At 39.4% G+C, this 17,567-nt stretch overlaps 1 protein-coding gene and 1 long non-coding RNA gene across 3 annotated transcripts in view; one reads left to right on the top strand and one right to left on the bottom strand.

Moving 5' to 3' along the window:
- phf2 (PHD finger protein 2) overlaps window positions 1–11,137 on the top strand; it is a 47,693-nt gene extending 36,556 nt beyond the window's left edge. The window contains exons 16-22 of one of the 2 annotated variants that reach the window (XM_061219998.1): window positions 247–314; window positions 1,087–1,253; window positions 3,506–3,771; window positions 5,251–5,346; window positions 5,816–5,925; window positions 7,270–7,546; window positions 8,394–11,137. In XM_061219998.1, the coding sequence (XP_061075982.1) occupies window positions 247–314; window positions 1,087–1,253; window positions 3,506–3,771; window positions 5,251–5,346; window positions 5,816–5,925; window positions 7,270–7,546; window positions 8,394–8,482 (1,073 nt within the window). In that variant the 3' untranslated portion in view covers window positions 8,483–11,137. Of the gene's footprint in view, window positions 1–246; window positions 315–1,086; window positions 1,254–3,484; window positions 3,772–5,250; window positions 5,347–5,815; window positions 5,926–7,269; window positions 7,547–8,393 lie in introns of both variants that reach the window. The other variant, XM_061219997.1, reaches the window with a different exon arrangement.
- The window catches only part of LOC133110118 (uncharacterized), a 54,130-nt gene that overhangs the window by 12,962 nt on the left and 23,601 nt on the right, over window positions 1–17,567 (bottom strand). The gene's annotated exons all lie outside the window — the stretch shown is intronic.

Genomic DNA, 17,567 nt, shown 5'->3' with positions numbered 1-17,567 from the left:
CCCCCCTGCTATACAGCTATATATATATAATGTTATTTATTGTTTCTCTTTTTTTTGCTAAATGTATTTTTGGGTGAAATTCCAGTTTATGTCATCAAAATTTCTAGAAAGACTTTTTATCTTAGAATGTATATTTTAAAGAAAAAATGTATATTATTTATATTTATCTTTCTAATTATTGGCCATAATGATCTTTGCAAATTTCATGTACTATCATTATTAAATTTTGCAATTTCTTCTCTCTAGTTTTATCAAGCATTAAAGATCCCGTTCAACCATCCAAAAAACCAAAGCTCCTCTCTGCAGCTCCCAAGGTAAAACCTTTTGTTTGTTTATAAAAGAGTACTGTACCATAGCCACCCCTTCTGCTGTCAAATTTAATTTCATGTGGATATACTGTCATGGGCACAAATAACATATAAATTCAATATTTACATTCATATGACATGATATGTGTTCTTTAATTAGCTTGAAAAAACAATGTTAAATACTATAATTGATTCTAGGAAAGAATAAAAACAGATTCACTGCTTCATAGTGGCATTAATAGATTCCTTCTGCGTGTGTTTAAGAGCGCCTGAAGCATCCAGATTGTCAGTAAAGCTCGTGTACACCAGCACTCCTTTTCCAGGCCAGGACTGTGATGTACAGAGAGCAGGCTGAAATCACCCTGCTATGGAAAGACATAAAACAACATACAGTGTGAATCAAAGAGAAAAACGGTCAAGTCCGAGCCAAGGACAACCACATTCTGATTAGGGACATAGCTGTGGTGTGAGTGTAGTTACTGTGTGAAGCTGGTTTATTCCACTTGCCTTGGTCATCTCTAACTGAAAGGTTATGAGAGACTTTAGAAAAATAAATTACAATTATTATTTGGATATTCTGACAAATAAGTCTGTTTCAGCATGTTACGGTTTTAAAAGTATGTTTTGGGGCATTTGTGTCAGTAGATACGCGAGACAACGAACTTCAAAATATGTACTTCAAAATACATTAGATATTGTATGAATTTCAGTGTCACTTTTTGTCACTAACTATACTGATTCATTTTTTTATACTGATACATTTTTTTCCTGACAACAGAAAGTAGAGTCGTCAGATGAAGAATCACTCCACATAGACACAGAGGCCAAGCCGGAGGTCAAAGGTCGGAACTCAAAGGTCAAGAAGGAAAGTGGCAGTGCGGCAGGCATCCTGGACCTGCTGCAAGCCAGCAAGCAAGTGGGTGGCATCGACTACAGCGCCAACAGGTAGGGTTATCAGGTGCTGCTGTCCTCCCATTTCTTCATATAACACTAACGAGCACAAATGTTTACACCGTTTTCATCTGACAACATGGCTTAAATGCCAACAAACACTGGACCACTGGAACACTCTCAGCAATGACCCTCAGGAACGGTAGCACGCTAATGAAAAGTCCTGAGTACACCGGTAGACTTACCTGAATGAGGCGCTGTGTCCGTAGCGTAAGCAGCCGTCTGAGTTGTTTTGGAAGTGACAGAAAGTTGGTGGTTACGGCATGTGACATTCACTTATCGGAGTGTGTTTGGGCCTTGAAGAGCTTGAAAACAGAATGGGTAAAGCTACCTTTTACTACCAGTACCTCACTGAGCTAAACCAGCTATTGTATGTTGTCATGAAGAGCAAAACCTTTTACTTGATTCATACATTGATTCATTGAGTAACAGTCAAGAGTAGCTCTGCCCAACACACATTAGAGGCCACACCGGATTCAGCACCTCCCAGCCATTCAGAAATGCACACTTAACTTCGTTTTAATCTTTTCGTTTTGAATTAAGAGGCAGCAAGAAATTGTACTGAGAATAAATAAACTAAATCTGGCTGATTCAGATTAAGGAAACAAAACGTTTGTCCTGCGCATTGAAAGTGAACTGCTGGAGCAGGTACTAATGCCCACGCTTGCTGTCAGCAGTTTGCTGGCAAAGTTCTTGTTTGTTTGATCGTCATTCATGCCTTGCTCGTCAAACCCAGTTGGAGTTGCTCCAGGCAATTCCTTTTCATTCTGCCATTTTGCTATTTGGGTCCGTTTTTGATGGTCCATTTCCACTGCGCTGAAAGGCCGCAAACGAGCTCAAAACAGACAAGGACATGGCGAAAATATTTTAATTTCTCACTGATTGTTTTCAGTGCTTTTAAAACTGACAGATGACTGCAGGGCCGTGGGGAGGAAACGACTACAGTCAATTATAAGCGCATTAAATGGCCACTGCTCTCTGTGTTTCTCCTCACTGGATAATGACTTAATAGGCTGTAATCTTGATTTTGTGGTCACCCCGGCAGGTCTCTTAAAGTGAAAGGCACACTTTACTGTCCATGCCTTATTACACTGAAAATACATTGAGCAGTTTATCGTGTCGTCGTTAGATGGTATTTATAAATATGTACATGTAACCTCTTTATACATGAAATTTCTAATTTAGCTGAAGCCCCTTTCCAAAGTGACTTAAACTACATTTTTATGTATAGTCAATTTATACAGCTGAATATTTGTACTGAAGCAATTTGGTTAATGTACAGAACCTTGCACAAGAGAGTAACTGGAGCTCCCCAGCTGGGAGATAAAGCCATAATATTTCAATTACAAACTCAGCTCCCTAACTGTTATACTCCACTACTGCCCACAAGCACTTCACAATTAAGCAGTCATTAAAAAATAGGTAATATTAGGTAACACTTTATTTGAAGGCTCCTACATAAGAGCGATATAACTCCTTCATGAGCACTACATAAGCTTTCAAATACATTTATATTTATACCCGAAATAGAGATCTGGTGTCAGTTCACTTGGTATGTCATGGTAATGTCACTTGCTGCATTTTTGTTTTTCAATCAATATTGACATAACACCATACCTATTTGATGTCATTGACATAAGTGCTTATGAATGCTTATGCAGTGCTTATAAATGCGCTATGTAGTGCTTATGAAGGAGTTGTATGGCTTAAAGTGTTACCACATATAACAACAAAACAAACTGTCAGACAATTCAACAGAATGTAAAAAAAAGCAATGGTTGTATAGTATGAGCAAAATTATATAGAACAGAAAATAACGGCACTCACAGCTTAATGTATTTGTAGCCTTTATAAAGGTCTTAGATGATTACTATCAGTGAACATACACAGGCACATGTCTACTTCATTCCTTTATTTCATAACAGGTGAGTTCAATGTTGACTCGGTAAATTATACCTTTCGGTCTTAAAGTGAATTTCCAGTCATTTCTGTCTTTCAAAATCACCACGGATACGAAAAAAACCATGAACGGAATTTGGAATGCGCACAGTACATCATAGGTTCAGTGCACGTGCTCAGAAGCCTTTTATGGGAGAGGTCAGAGGTCAGAGGCGTACTTGCCGAGGTAATGGTGTTTACCCGGCCTCAGTTGTCTACATCCCCACTGCCGCTTTGGCGTTGAGTAATGTGTGTGTGTTGTGTATTTCTTATTGACGTACTTACAGTCAGCCACCTGCATCCCCCAGCACACAGGAGGCCATTCAGGGCATGTTGTCCATGGCTAACCTGCAGTCTTCAGAGAGCTGCCTGCAACCGGCGTGGAGCAACAGCCAGTCCAAGAGCAACTCGCACTCGGCCCAGCCGGGCAGGAAGTCGGGCGGGGGAGGCGGCAACAACAAGCGGCCGGCCAAGCGGCTCCCCAAGAAGACGCGGAAGAGCGTGAGCGTGGACAGCGAGATGTTCGACGACGACCAGGACCACCTGGACGCCTGCTTCAAGGACTCCGACTACGGTACGGCCCGGCCCCCTCGTACGGCCCCTCCAGCGGGGCCCACGTTTCCGGGGGGTTTGTGGGAATAACGGCTGGATGAAAAACAAACGAGCGCGTCATTTGCGATAAGCCGCGACCTTTATAGCCGGAAGGTCAGATTCGTTTTGTCGTCTTTCCCACATCCCGGCAAGGTTGCTAACTTGCCTGCCTAGATAGTTGCAACTAACGTGGACGAGCTGACAATGTTAAATACGATGGACGGGTAGATTATGTCTGCGATGTCATTATCTTTCAATACGTTTATGTTCACCAATATGTTTGTTTATGTTTATGTTTGCCAATCAGCCAATCCAGACACAGGTTAATCTGAATGGTTTTTTAGCATTGTGGCTATAGGTAGTGCTTGAGTGGCCTATAGCAGCTGCTTGACCAGAGCTAAAAAAAAGTTTTAATGAAACTGAAAATGTAATTGTGATTAGAGCAGTAATGTGCCCTCATTAGATGTGTTTGTGCAGTTTATACTATGCATGTGCAAGTCTTGATGGCTGGCCCACCATTTTATAGTCATTTAGTATATTTATTTTTAATCATTTGGAGACACAGTTTCTGCTTTTCGTTGACTTGGATGGTGTATTCTCATCACGGGCCAGATGACTGGGTCTGTGTTTACAAGTCGTAGGAATTCCAATCTCTTCCGCCTCCTTTAAGATGCTTTTGTGTCTTTCCAAAAGCCTCCATTCTTATAGAAACCAGATCTTTGTTCTTTGCCAGTTCCGTCCAAAAACAGCAGAAATGGCCCTCGGATAGTTAAGATTTTATTAGTGCAAGTGTAAGATTGTTGTTTTAAATACCGTTTGATCTGTTGTGCTAATTAGTGATTAGCTGCAAAAATATTTCATTTTCCAAATTGTGGCAGGACAACGTTTTATCAGGCTGCACAGTCATGGAGGACCTTGATTTCTTGTAAACAGGTCATTTTTAATCTGAGTAATGTAATTGTAGGAAAGTGTGTGCGCTTAAACGGATGTGTTCAAAGGAACCTGGTGCAGGCTGTCAGAGAGAGAGAGAGCAGCTGTAATACAGATGGGCCAAAATGCATCACAGGTCTAATTAAGGTCCAGCCAAATACAACAAAAACGCATATTTCTGTTAATTCCAGGAAACCCGATGCTAATACTAAGAGTGTACGGCAGGTATTTTGGCATATTAAAAACTATGTGAAATCTTCAGGTTGTTGATCTGGTGGTGCGTTGTTTTGTTGGTGACCGACAGTCTGCCGTTTGTGATATTGAGTAGAGCACACATCCATAGCAGCGAGATGCATCACTCACATACGCATTTCTGCGCTTTACGGAAAGCATTTCTCAGCTATATAAGCAATTTGGTGACACATTGTTGCATTTTCTTTTTTTGAAACGTAAAAAGTAAAATGGCTGAGGATTGCTGCTGTCAGTTTCAGGTTAGTGTAAAACCATGCGTGACGTACGTCTTTTCTTTCAGTTTACCCGTCTCTGGAGTCGGAGGAAGACAATCCTATTTTCAAATCCAGATCTAAGAAGCGGAAAAATTCTGACGACACTCCGTACAGCCCAACAGGTACACTTTTACACTTTACCCATGAACACAGGGGTGCTAAAGATTCTTATTTAAATATACTGTATGTACATATACATTTGTGCTTACTGGAAACTTATTATGAGAGAAGGCACTTTTATGTGGTCAGTGTATGTGTGCGATGTAGAAATATGTGTTTGTGTGTGCGTGTGTGTGTGTGTGTGTGTGTATGTGCACATACGTGAGTGTGTGCATGCATGTGTGTGTATGTGTGTGTGCGTGTGTCTTGTGTGTACATGTGTTGTGTGTGTGTGTACATGTGTTGTGTGTGTGTGTGTGTACATGTGCTGTGTGTGTGAGTGTGTGTGTTGTGTGCGTGCGTGTACATGTGTTGCGTGTGTGTGTACATGTGTGTGTGTGTGTGCGTGCGGTGTGTTGTGTGTGTGTGTGTGTGTGCGAGAGAGAGAGACGGACCCTCAGCAGTAACGTGTACCTCTCTGGCGTATCGCAGCACGGGTTGGTCCCTCAGTCCCGCGGCAGGAGAGGCCGGCTCGGGAGGGGGCGAGAGTGGCGTCCATAGAGACCGGGCTGGCAGCCGCCGCAGCCAAACTGTCTCACCAGGTCTGTGAGCGCACCCATCCCTACGCACACCCTTCCTCACGCGCACCCTTCCTCACGCGCACCTTCCTCACGCGCACCCTTCCTCATGCGCACCCTTCCTCACGCGCACCTTCCTCACGCGCACCCTTCCTCACGCGCACCCTTCCTCACGCGCACTGCATGTGTCCTCGCACTGCTGTCACTGTTGTCTGTACTTCACTTCTACAAACAGTCAAACGTTGTTTTATAAACATGGATTCTGTCAGAGTAAAATTACCTTTTAACTCACACCATTTAACATACACCATCTGGCTGCATACACACACACACACACACACACACACAAACACACACACACTGGCACACTCACACACCCCACCTGCTGTGTAGAGATAGAAACAGAGATGATGGAATTGAGAAACAAGGATGTACAGGATGAATGATTTGCTATTTTAAAATATTTCACCATTTTTTATTCATATCTGACACTAATTTTAAAGTAGTTGGTATTTGAGAATTCAGTAGAGATTTATTTTCATTTTGCGAATATGTATTGCATAGATAAATGTCATCACATCACAAAAAATATATATAAAATGTTTTTCATATGTTTGAGCAGTATGCAAAACATGTGGGAGTGTTTTGTGTTAATATTTTATTAATGATTAATTAAAGAGTAATCCTTGATTGCTTTACATGCAAAAAACTGAGTATGATTGCTATGCTAATATTGGTCTATTCTAGCGCCGTGTCTCATGAAAACACCAGGCAAATGAGGTATATGCCCCATTTCTATATATTTGTTTTTTATGTCGGTTGGTATATTCGATATATACCCAGTCTGTTTTCATTTGGAATTCAAACCACAATTTCACTTCTTGATTGCCATAGGTTGCTTTCGCTTTGCTGAATTCACTGGGCTCATTCCAATCGCTTATTTCATCCATCCTCACCTGACCGGGAAATCGAGGGCTGCCATCTTTAAGGGCATTCCAACTCGAGTGCATCCTTTGTGGTTTTATTTTATTTTATTTAAACTATGACCTTACTAATAATCCACCTGTGGATCCACCTCTCCTCGTCTGGCATGTCTGTAATTGACGTGGCTTCAAACTGAAGCTTGACTGAACAACGTTTACCTTATACATGTTTCCTCACGTCCCCCATTGGGTAGAGCCTAGGAAGCGAGGATGCGGGAGAGGACACGAGGAGGTAAAATAAGCGAGTGGAAAGAGTCCACAGGCTCCTCACCCTTAGAGCTTCACTGCCGGGAAAAGTAATCTCTTACCGGGGGGGGCGGTCCAGCAGGGTGGCGCAGTCAGGAGGACCACACAGACACCGTTCTCACGCGTCTGTCTCCCACAGGAGCAGCAGAAAACAAAGAAGAAGAAGAAGAGCACCAAAAAGAAGGCTCTGCAGGAGGAGCCCCGCAAGGTCTCTCAGGAGAGCAGCTCCCCGGAGCCCAGCATGGACACGCAGGACTGCAGCCTGGCGGACCACGAATACACCGCCGGCACGGGCAAGCCCGCCGGAGCCCAGCCCATGGCCCCGGGGGTCTTCCTCACGCAGAGACGGCCCTCCACCTCCTCCCAGAACGCCTCCTCCGCCAAGGGCGAGCGCGGGGTCACGGCAGAGGCCAAAGGTCAGCACCACTCACAGCCCGGATCTACTTTACCGTCAGGCACATGCACTTATCCAATAACATGCGTACAACTAATAATGACTTACGTAGAAGTGTAACAACATACGTGCAACTAATAATAACTTAATTAGAAGTATAATGACATACATACAACTAATAATAACTTACTTTAAAGTGTAATAGCGTACGTACTACTAATAATAACTTGCTTAGAGGTAGTGAATGCATTGACCTGTAACGTTAATGAAAATGGAATGATAGATGTAGCATTTTTATTGAGCTCCCATACCGTATATACACCGACTCCGCACAATGGTGGAGCCAATACTAATAAATGAATGCTTTATAATAAAAAGCTAATAAATAGGAATTTCCTCAGCACAGATGATTGGCAGATGATGGCTCATTTTCTGACGTGGCATTGCATGTCGCCATACCTCTAATATTCAACTTTTAGAGTTAGATGATCCTTTATGAATCATTGTCAGAACATTGTAAATTGATGAAAGCAATAGAAGAAATCAGACGGCAGGGATTACAGCAGCGCCTCAGCCAGCATGACTCTGGCTGCACCATGTTAATTGTCATCTCAGTAGAAGTCAGCGTGTCAGGCTTAAAGTTGGCCCACATGCATATTTTTCTTGTTTCTGACTTCTCATATCGTCCTGGAGCTGCCCATTTGCCTTCTGTACTAATTCAACTAAAGCAATTGCTGAATTTAGTAAAAGTTGCAAAACGCTGATGCATGTGTGGGCCTTTAAAGCAGGCAGGAAGTAACTTTTAAAGTGTTAATAAAGTGCAGCTCATCCAATCAATAGCCGCTGCTTCCCCCTCTCTCCCTCGACAGCCAAGCGACAAAAGAAAGGCATGGCTACAGCCAAACAGAGACTGGGAAAGATCCTAAAAATCCATCGGAACGGGAAGCTTCTCCTGTGAGCGGGGCCAGAAGCGGGCCCTCACCCCATTACTCCTCTCTGATCATGGACAACAGCAGCAAAAACTACCACACAAAAAGAGGAGTAAAACAGGTTACACATTATCAGTTTCTAAGAAGACCATAGTTCAAATAGGTTTTTGCCTCTACTTATTCTTTATAACTTTCAGATATTAAAAGTGTACAGAATACCTGCTATAAATATTTTTTAAGAAATACATGTGTCTCATTTTACTACAGCTGTCAGTCTATCAGGGGTTGCTAAAAACTAAATTTCAAAAGGAAAAAAAACATTGCAGTCATTCCAAGTCCCAGAAAGTATCCCTTGCATGTTGTTCATTTTATGCATGTACGTTTTATTTTCATTTTTCATTAATGGTGGGGGGGTGGGGGGTGGCATATCAGTCAGTCCTGTAATTCATTCCTCCTATATGGATTTGGCTTGTCACTGTCTTGCATTGAAAGTTCAAGAGTGGGACATATTTTAATACAAAAGGACCCTCTTTCCCCTCCAATGTCTCTCATTTTCTTCCTCGCTTTTCGTTAAAATATAAACTGTTGAGATTGATTTATTATTGATTTACCTTTTTGCTAAGCACTATCAGTAAAAATATTTATTGACGTAAAATTGACGTAAAATTAATTTAGATAGATTCATAAAAAGCCGAATGGCACTTACAAAATAAATCAACAAAGCACTAAGTCATTGTGTGAGCTACACTAAACTCTTAAGTTCACAGAATAGCAGACTAGTCACACTGAGCCAAACACGTTAGCAAATGCACAGCCTGTAACAGAACCTAAATCTCGGAGTCTTGTAGCTGTCTATGCCGAGGGAAAGTAGCCTATATGTTGATCACTGATCATAAATCAAATGTGCGATTATACATATTGCACACTTGTTCATATTTTAAGCCCATTCGTTAAATTAATAATGGTGGGCTTAAATGCATAATCATATAATATATAATATAGTATATAATAATATTTAGGTTGCAGCCATCTGCAAGAAACATCAACAGCACAAAATCATGTATAAGCGCTGCATTTATGAATGCAGTATTTCATTATTTCGGTATTTTCGTTGTGAATGAAATATCGCATTCACCAGGACAGAGCGTTCGGTTTGAATTAACACAGAATCTTAGCCCAGCCCCATATCAAATGAATCTTTTTAAAGACTTATATATCAAAGCCAAGTTATACATGTCGCACTTCTGTCGGTGTGTTTGTATTTGAGTGCATGTGTGTTGTGTGAGTATCTGCGTGTATGTCTGTGAGAGAGAGAGAGACCTTCTGCTTGCTTTCCTGCTGTGTCACATACTGTATGGTCACATGTTTCTCCCAAGAAGGGACTATTACAATGTTCCACAGATCTTGAGAAAATCAGTATTATGGACAGAAACTTTAAATTTGATTTTGCACATTTAGAACCGTTCAAATAAGGCATATTTATTCAATAAGAACACTAAATGAATGGGACCTATAACTGACAAGCCTCATCATCCAAAATTTTTATTTTTATTTTTTTATATTTTTTAACATGGGGATACTTTCTTAGTAATATTTGTTTCACAGGCAGCACCAGTTATTGTAGATTGAAATATGCATTTATATCACATTGCAGTACAGTATGTAGAATGTAGCTTGTATATAGCTTTTTAAATTACTACTTTTTGTATCAGTTTTCTTTGTATTAATACTTCATTATGTTTTTACTAGTTTTTGCTAATTATAAACAAAAATATATAAATATATAGTCTCATTTCCCATTGTATTAGAAACAAGGTAGAGCTGTTTTTATTTTTAACCGTTTTAACTTTCATTTTATTTTTTATTTTATTAAGACTTAAGGTGTTGCCTGGAAAACAAAAACAAAATAATGAAAAACATTCAATGTTGTATGGCCTTACACACACAATGCTAACTGTGTTGTACAAATTCAGCTGAAACGAGAGGAAGCACGGAGAGCTAACAGAAACGCTTCCATTCCATGACCAGCCTCTTCTTCTTGTTCTCGTGCCCTGATGGGATTCAGAATTCTTTTACTAGCACCTTGTGAAGTGTTTTGTGTCAGTGATGTAATTTATTAATGTTTGTAGCCTTTTATATTTGTACATTTCTCAAGAGCTTTGTTTTTAAATATTTTATCAGCCTGTGAAATTCTTCCTGTAGGAATCTAGTATCAGTAAGTATAAGACAGAACCCTGTGGTCTCGCTGAGGCACTAGAAGATCCATTTTTTTAGTACGAATATGATTTACTGAAAAATGTATTTTTTTTTTTTTTTACAACTCTGTCAGTTATTGCAGTTAACAGGTCAATACAGATTAATACATGCATTATTATTATTATTATTATTATTATTATTATTAAGCAGCTATGTGGTATAACCCTGCCATCACGCCTTTGATTTTTTTTTGGTAATACAGTATATACATTTCTAACAAGGTTTACTGTGGTAATCTATTGCAGCATTTTAGTTACCAATGTAAATCTTGTATCCGCTTCTCAGAATTGAAATACTCAGATCAAACTTTGTCAATTGAACTATTTCAGGTTTTTATTTGTACAAAATGTGTTTTGCTTTGTTGTGGTTTATTTTTATATGTTCAGCCCATTAAATACATGCACTGCACTGGGGCAGTGTAAGATCCATACTGTCTTGTGTCATCCCTGACTACTGACAGCTCTCAGTGGGCTAAATAGCATCTCTCTATCTCTCTTTCTCTCTTTCTCTGTCTCTACCATGTCAGAATGATCTTTTTACTTGCCAAAAAGCACAGGACTAGTGTATATAAATTCCCAATGCATTCATAATTTTATGTATATATGTTCTGGTAATAATATTAGATTAACCATTAGCCATGCTGCCCCCACCACTACCGTAGAGGGTAACAGTTCCACCATTTTGACCCATCATACATGGTCTCGTTGCTGTCACGTTCCCTCCACATCTGCAGAGGAATTTTGCGTGTTATTGAGATAAATAATCAAGGTTAAGTCTCCGAAAACTGGACCGTTCCACGTTCAATTACATACTCTGTACTGTTGGAGCCTGCGGACGTTAGCAGCTAAACACTAGAATAAATCCACTGATCTCAGCCAAGTTATTAATTAAAGCCAAGCCAAGGTCAACACCATTAATGTTATATTAACAAAGAAGGACACTCCGTGGTATAATTCAAATAGGCAGGAGCCTTGGACAAATACACACATGCACACGACCATGGACCACTCAAGCAAGCTTGTACCCTTGTCCGTGGACCTGAGGATATTCATGCAGACATCTCTTAGAAGTTACTCTGTGGGAGTCTTGCCATTAGCTACAGATGCCTTTGGAACCTTGAATCCAGTTCTGGTAAGAAAAATGCTTTGTTAAATAAGACGCCGGGGTTTAAGGTTCAGAGAGAACGTAAACTGCTCGCGGCTCATGCTGGTAGCATTTTAGCGTTTCGAATGCCATTGCATTGTTGTGGTGTTTTTATTTTTACTGTGAATTCGGTATCAGTGTTCTGTAGTAAATGCTCTCACGTGCCTTTTTGTTAATTTGTTAACATGTTTGCCTTTATTTCTCAAGAACTGTTATATTTCCCTTGTGAGTAATATTCTGCTATACAGTGCCAATATGACACATAGGCCTAGTTATTCGAATATTCACACGGAAGTAATTACAATAAAATAGTTCAGATAAAAGCGCAAACGTGATACGTAATATGAATGCTAACATCCTAATGGTTAGAAATACAAGGTGGTCATAACTGGAAAAAACTGAAAAACAGATTAACGTAGTCTAAGCAAGCAATTATAGGAAACCTGGGCTGTGCCGAAGTGGTTACTTGCTCTTTAAGAATAAATAAATAAATAAATAAATAAACAATTGGCCTCTTTTGGTATGTGATATTTGGCACAATCCCTCATAAACCTTTTCAGCGTGACGTTCTTCTCAAATCAATTAAGCAAATACATTTTTTTTTTTTTGGGGGGAGGGGGGGCGGGCAAACATGTTTGTTATTGTTTGGTAAAATGGCAGAGCGCCATTTAAACATGGACATGCTATTATTATCATGAGCATATGACAAGTATCCGCAACAGCAGGAGAATGGCAGAGTTCACCAAGCTACAATAAAGTAGCTTACAATACAATAAACTTTCCCATATTCATAACTATGGCTGTAGCCACGTCTCGTTGCTAAATACTTTAGAAAGTATACGAATAATGTTTATTGGAAAGGACTATCCTGAGAAAAGCTGCGCAGTATTTCACAAAAAAAACTTTGTCCGATATTTCAGACAAAAGTTGTTTCTAGCCTCAGTTTGTTTGTGTCTACGGAGCAGTGTTTAGCAAACATTGTTTTTGTCGTTAGTTAATGTCAGAAATAATCTTCTGGTTTATAGAAGTTGAGTATGACAGACGAGATAAATTTAGTGAAGTGATTGCGTGCAGGAGGTCGGTCTTTATAAAGCTTACATAAAAGGTTGTGTTGTCTTTTTGAAATATGTGACATTCAAAGTATTAATTAATAACCTTACATTGCGTGTTAAAGACAGACTGATATTGTTATTGAATTGCTAATGTAAGTCGCCGTTACATGAGCTTAATAGGGGAATGGTCACCTTTTAAATGCCAGTTCATACAAAAAATGTAAAAAAAAATAAAAAAAACAACACACAAAACGGTTGTCTATCGTTAAAAACAATGAGAATAATAAACGGCTGTAACAAATTATTATTTTTTACACATAATTAATCACTTTTTGTCCCGAGGTATCCGATACAAAGACTTCATGTATTTGTAATGATATAGAAAAAAATCATAATTCACAAGGTTATAACAGGTAAAATAATGTACCCTTAACAATTTCGTGTTTAGATTGAAAAACAATTTCAATTTCAATGAATGCAAATGTTGGTTTACATATGAAAACAAATGAAGTCCTCTTGGAAATGGTTTAATTGAGATGTACGAATTTTTCGAAACGACAAAAGAATAATGGGCCTAATAATAATAATAATAATAATAATAATTATTATTATTATTATTATTATTATTATTATAATTTTTTTTCTCACCAAGATGTATCAATATCTATAAAATCTGGCTGTTGTATTAAAGTTAGAGGATAACGCAGGTCTGTGTACTACAAGTACAAAAACCTTGTCCTTGTAAAATGCCTTACAGTTGGGTCAAACTATGGTCATTCTGGACAACAGCACCACAATTTGCTTCTCACGGCTGTCCTGTATGGCCAGTTGAAAAGATTGAGGTCATCTTCCGCTCCTTTTAATAGATAGAGATCACGTGTACTGTCAAAAAGTCTAAATAAGGAAATAAATAAATGTAGGCCTACGTTAAATTACAGATACAAAAGTTACGAGAAGTAAAATAATATCAATCAGAAACAGAGGAACATTTTAAAGGAAAGAATATGTGCGTTATATGACAAACGTCAAGTGTGTTTGCTAGGTGTGACCAGCAGGTGGAGAAGTAGTGCAGACGACTCGTCAATCTGCAACAGAGGAGACTCGCATCAAGATGCCGGCCTTTTACAGTAAGTGTTTCCGAGGATAAAAAGGTATTTGAGAATGATTGCCCCTTTTCCTTTCAATGTTTGAGGGTTTGGTTACACTTGTGAGACAGCTGCATTTGGAAATCTTAAATGTGGTACATTTCAATGGGAAATAAATTGCAATGTATATTTTTCTCAACTGAATTTTCAGTTCATCTGAATGAACCGAAATATGTTCAACTGAGAAAACCTAAAATATGGGTGTAACTAACTGAAGTAAAAGTTTAGGTTCATCCAATGAAGCATTTCTTCAGTGTGCAACAGAATAAAAGCTTTGTTGGTGGAAGCCACTCCACTGTTTACAGTGGGCCTCCACTTAATGAGAGCCCTACTATCAACACAAATGGCTGGGAACATTTAGTCGAGGTAAACACACTAAAAAAGAAGAACCTTGAAATCTTATTTCTTAAGAGATTTGGCTACAAATTAAATGTGCGGTAGCAATTGTATGTTCTGATCACTTAAGTGCATTAGAAATGACTTTTGGGGGACTTATCCTGTTAAAGCACTGTTCTAGACCATGGCTAGGCACCCGCAGTCTAATATTGAATCTCGACTGTGGCAGTGGAGAGTGTGGTTGGCACTCCTGCTGGAAAGTGCACAGTTGGCGCTGACATTGCCCACAGATGGGAGGAATTACAGTACAGCGTCCCGGCTCAGATCAGCGACCCTGCTGGTCCATCGGCTCCCGCAGGTCCCACCTGTTGAGCGTCACATGGAGTGCTTTTCTCCGCCACGCGGACCGCAGTGTGATAAGAAGCAGGTGACGTTCACATCGCAGGAGTGTGTGCCTTCCTGCAGTCTATAGTCCACTGCAGGCATTGCAGCAATGAGTGGTAAAACATAATATGATGAGGCAATCCAAATTGGAGAGGAAAAGAAGGGAAACTGTTTCAGAAAATGGCTTCTTTTTCCCCCCACGAAGCAGCCATTGTTACTTTAAAGGGGAAGTGAGAAACTGAACTTTTTTTTTTACCGATGTCAAGTCACATTGTCGACTGAATTCATGATTATTGTATTTCTGATTGGCGCTCACAGATGTGAGCGGGCCACATGGTTCCCGCTGCAATTACATTTAAAATCCCTCTTGTCTTATTAACAGATCCCCTGCGGTCGGCCGAAACGTGCCCGGAGAAAGAGGTCTTAATTACCCAGGAATGTCAGAGTAAGCTTTGCCTTTGTGTGGCCTGCGAGTGATGCAAGCATTACTGTAGCTAAAGTATTTTCTTTTTCAATGCTCTGTTGTCCAAAGCTTTTAGTCATTAAATTCTTGGGGTTCAAGGCTGTCACTTGCGATAATGCGCTCTGATTCCGCCCAGAGCAGATTGTAAAGGATAGAATGTTACTGCTCCCTCCAACTGAATGTAGGCCCCAAACAGTGCTTTTTACGCCCCTCTCAGGATATGTCTCGTTCCTGATTTCTGTACTGGTGATGAAAAGATTAGCCCGTTTGAAAGGAGCAGGAGCGTTTGTAGACGGGTCGCTGCAGCACGTGTGAAAAGGGCCCGTTTGTCTCCTGCTCTAAAGCAAACACAAGCAGGCTGTTTTGCGGGGGAGTGTTTCTTTAACCTTTGTCAGGACTGATGTGTTGAAGTTGAGCGCCCCGCTTTGTCCTGAATGTTTTCCGTGCATTAGGGAAGGGACTGTAGTGACAGCAGCAGTCCGTGCTATTAAAAAAAAAAACCGAATGGAAACTGAAAACGATACGCGCAAATAATCCTGGATTATTTTCAGATAGCGTTGGATATCATCTATTAAAAGTTGCCCTCACTCCTTATTCACTTTGATGGAACTAAAGACAATTTCTAGGATAGGTAGTGCTATAGCTGGGTAGTGCTATAACAATATCTGCAATCATTCCTGGCAAATGGTGAGTGTCATATATATTTTGTGAAATATACTGAAAGAAGTAGTCTGTTGACACAAGCCTTCTTCAGCAGGGATATAATTTAAATTAATTAATTTTCAGGTCAGTTTTCATTAAAAACAAGGGTTTCCTTTGAGAAAATATGTATGTCAGCTAAAGAGAATCAATGTTCTCAGGTTTTATTGCAGTTGTGAATTATTTAGATATTTAAAATAGAACTGGTCAACTTGTTTACGAGGTATATCATAAACATCAATGTAAGATACACAAACGGATTTTAGCAGATCAACATTTAAGATTTTCCTCGTTTGACAAAAAGAGACTTAGAAATTTGAAGGCCATAAACAAAGTTCTAGATTAATATTACCTGGACTGATTTTGTTTAGGGTTCAGCAGGTTGTGTACTCTTTGAAGTTAACACTTATTCTGCTACACTGGTAGACAAACAATTCCAAATGTTTTATTTTGGAGTGAAGGTCAAGGAGGGCCAACAACATTTAACAGAAACAGCTGGAGCTGGACTGTGTAAAATATGCTAGCTGGCTAAAAGAAAACAGATACATGCTGGGATTTTAGAGGCTGCGGACTGTAAAAAAGAAAATCATTTTGTTTAATGATTTTCTTTTTAGAATTTAATGAACATATATGGATAACAGAAACACCTCAGACACAGACAATGCTACATTAACTTTAACCGGACAAAATCTACTTCCCTTGCTCTATGAAACAGTATACTCCTTATATTATGCTACTCACAGAATAAAGTCTTCCACTTCCATCTTAAATGTACATTTGTAAAATTACTCCAATTCATAAAATGTTTCACCATGTGAAACTGATAGAATTGAAGAAAAGCGGAATAGTTTTGACCCACTTTTTGATACAGGCCCAAATAGCCCAGCCCTTCCTCTGGCTACAGCTGCAACCAAGATACATACTTTAGCACAATCAAATATTCATGATGTGAATAAACACCTAGAATCTTTACTTTGAATTAGAGTTCTGTAAACACAGAGAGTAAGCAACAGATGCTGTGCATTGCAGCTTGAAGCACGCAAATAAAAACATCTGGTCTTCCACAGCACCATAGATGTTGTAAACCAGACATTTTTTTACATAAAGCAACTTCTACGTGCACAAGGAAGCACTTAACTAGACACAACTTAAAAGGAAGGCCCGAAGTTCGCTTTTATTCTGAAAACAAAACATTTCAAAACAAAAATGTATTTAATGGTGCTCTTTTTGCCATTAGCGTACCATTACATTATCATTACATGCATGGTGCTGGCCAGAAGTAAATCAGTTTCTGATGTAAAATGGAATTCACAATAAAAAGACTGATTGGCGATCGGTGAAGATGAGGTTGAAGATAACAGATTAATTCAGGACTAAGGCTATGAGTCAGGCCTCCATAATTACATGTCAATAATAATAATAATAATAATAATAATAATAATAATGAGTAGTAGTAGTATTAGTAGTAGTAGAAGTAGTAGTAGTAGTAGTAGCAGCAGCAGCAGTAGCAGTAGCAGTATTAGTAGTAGTAGTAGCAGCAGTAGTAGTATTAATAGTAGTAGAAGTAGTAGTAGTAGTAGCAGTAGTAACAGTAACAGTAGCAGTAGTAGTAGTAGTAGTAGTAGTAGTAGTAGCA

This window comes from Conger conger, chromosome 14 (genome assembly GCF_963514075.1).
Source record: "Conger conger chromosome 14, fConCon1.1, whole genome shotgun sequence".
Taxonomy (NCBI): Eukaryota; Metazoa; Chordata; class Actinopteri; order Anguilliformes; family Congridae; genus Conger; species Conger conger.
This window is presented reverse-complemented; position numbering and strand designations above follow the sequence as displayed.